The sequence below is a fragment of the Branchiostoma belcheri genome, unplaced genomic scaffold (genome assembly GCF_001625305.1).
Source record: "Branchiostoma belcheri isolate BF01 breed outbred unplaced genomic scaffold, Haploidv18h27 scaffold24, whole genome shotgun sequence".
NCBI lineage: Eukaryota > Metazoa > Chordata > Leptocardii > Amphioxiformes > Branchiostomatidae > Branchiostoma > Branchiostoma belcheri.
Genome location: NW_017803843.1, coordinates 1515487 through 1517432, shown reverse-complemented (window position 1 = coordinate 1517432; position 1946 = coordinate 1515487). Strand labels below are relative to the sequence as shown.

The 1946-nt window shown below is 46.6% G+C and overlaps 1 protein-coding gene across 1 annotated transcript in view; it reads right to left on the bottom strand.

Moving 5' to 3' along the window:
- LOC109471162 overlaps positions 1-1396 on the bottom strand; it is a 9725-nt gene extending 8329 nt beyond the window's left edge. The window contains exon 1 of the mRNA XM_019770441.1: positions 707-1396. Within this exon, the coding sequence (XP_019626000.1) occupies positions 707-796 (90 nt within the window). The 5' untranslated portion in view covers positions 797-1396. The remainder of the gene's footprint in view (positions 1-706) is intronic.
- Positions 1397-1946: the final 550 nt, after the last annotated feature.

Genomic DNA, 1946 nt, shown 5'->3' with positions numbered 1-1946 from the left:
GGTCAGATCAGTGGTCGCGACCTCAATCGTCCTTATACATGCAAAGGTCAAAAGCTGAGGCCCACTTTCACACTGAAAGGGGTGTCCATCGGCGGTCTAAACGCATCATTTTGACGCACTAAAACACACATACTAAAAACCAAAACAACGTGCACCATCTACAGCCCAACAGCAAAACGTATACCAAGTCCCAGACATATCCGTCCACCCAAACGCGAGAAACGGGTGCGAACGCAATTTTCGTCTTCCCTCACAAAACCTCCGCGCTCGGGATATACATCCCTACCCGGAGGTAATGATGATGTCGCAATAACCGCTTATGCTTGCGTCAGCAAAGGTCATCAGCTGACAGAGGTCTTACTATCCGTAAGGGTTGAAGTACCACCAAGATCAAATCCACCATTGAAAACAAAGAAAAGGCACAATCAATGAGAAAATTTACAACTCACTGCTACCGAGCGGCCCTGTCTTTATGCTATTACCTTGAGACGCTAATCAAAGAAGTCTGGTAACGAGATCCGAGAACATTGTTACCCAAACCTGACACGAGCACGGTGACACGAGAGAAAGAGAATGTGTATCGCGACTTCCGATTAACATTAATCGAAACCACTGTGAATGGAAACAGCAATGGAAGAAGCAAAGGGACCTCAAACACACAATCAATGCATATCAAGACCAAGAACAAGGTAGTAATTCATCATACATGTTTCTGACTGTCAAGGCTCCCAATAGTCCCACATGTTCTGCTGATGGCTGAATGTGTTGTCTGTGCCTGCTTGCCAAGGACCCTCATGACAGAAGTTAAGAGCGGAGATAGATGGTATCTTCATTCAAGTGGTCTCGTACTCGGTTGTGGAAAGAACCCCGGTGCTGCGAGCTTCTCACACGTGCGGTGCGGGCAGAAGAAATGCTGGTTGCATCAGATGCCCACCTTTTATAAGATGTCTGTAAATCTGTATGCCTTACACGGCCGACCTGTCCAAATGACACTCGTGCAATCGAGACACCGGTTTGCATCAGAAAATGACCACCAAAAACGATGGAAGCCACATTGACCAACATTCCCCTGGGGACTTTGTCTCGCCGTGATTGGCCGAGGCACAGGTGTGCGAGGGGCGTGACGCGGGATTGTGAAAGGTCGGCTTGAGGTTGCGCAGTATTGCATCAGACGGTACAGTCGGCGTGGGGAATCCCGGCATGACAACCAGTACAACGGGGCACGCCAAAATCTGCATAAGAATTACCACAGTCACTGGGTTTGCCCAGATTGGTGGGTCATATGTTAACCTCCAACACGTCACGTTAGCCCTTAGAGATCCAAACGCCGATAAGATTAAGATTGAATGAGTTGTGTTTAGTTTAAGGACTCAACTGTTGCGAAAATGCATTGACAATAGAAGCCATGAGCCATACACGGCATGCATGGCGAAGCAACCTGTGTTTGTTTTGACGCCGGTAGGTTGAGTCTGTTCTTCCCCTGATCACAAATATATGGATCTGCATGCGACTGGTAACCGTCCTTGTATTCCCCGGTTGTCACTGACACATATCACACAGTAAAGTGCTAAGCAAATAGTGCGTGGATCGATCAACTTTATGGATTTATGATGAATTGACTGATCAACCAGCCTTCTGAGTCGCTGTTTTCAATTGTTGCCAAGTTCAGGAGAAGCCTACATCAGAATGTGCATTGTAGGGGCGTGCGTGAATTGTCTAAAAACATCTGATACCCAATTTTGCTCTTTATATATTTACTCCAGAAGGGGGCACCCCAAAAGTACCACATTTTTCAGTCTTGATATTCATGATAAAAAGGCTACTTATCACATGGTTTAGCTTTAACCCGAGTAACGTTTAACCTTTGTCAGGAAAGCAGGTGACCTGAGGGTATGCCGCTCTAAATGTGCCTATCTTGGTATCTATTTGGGTCGTGATCATCAGGA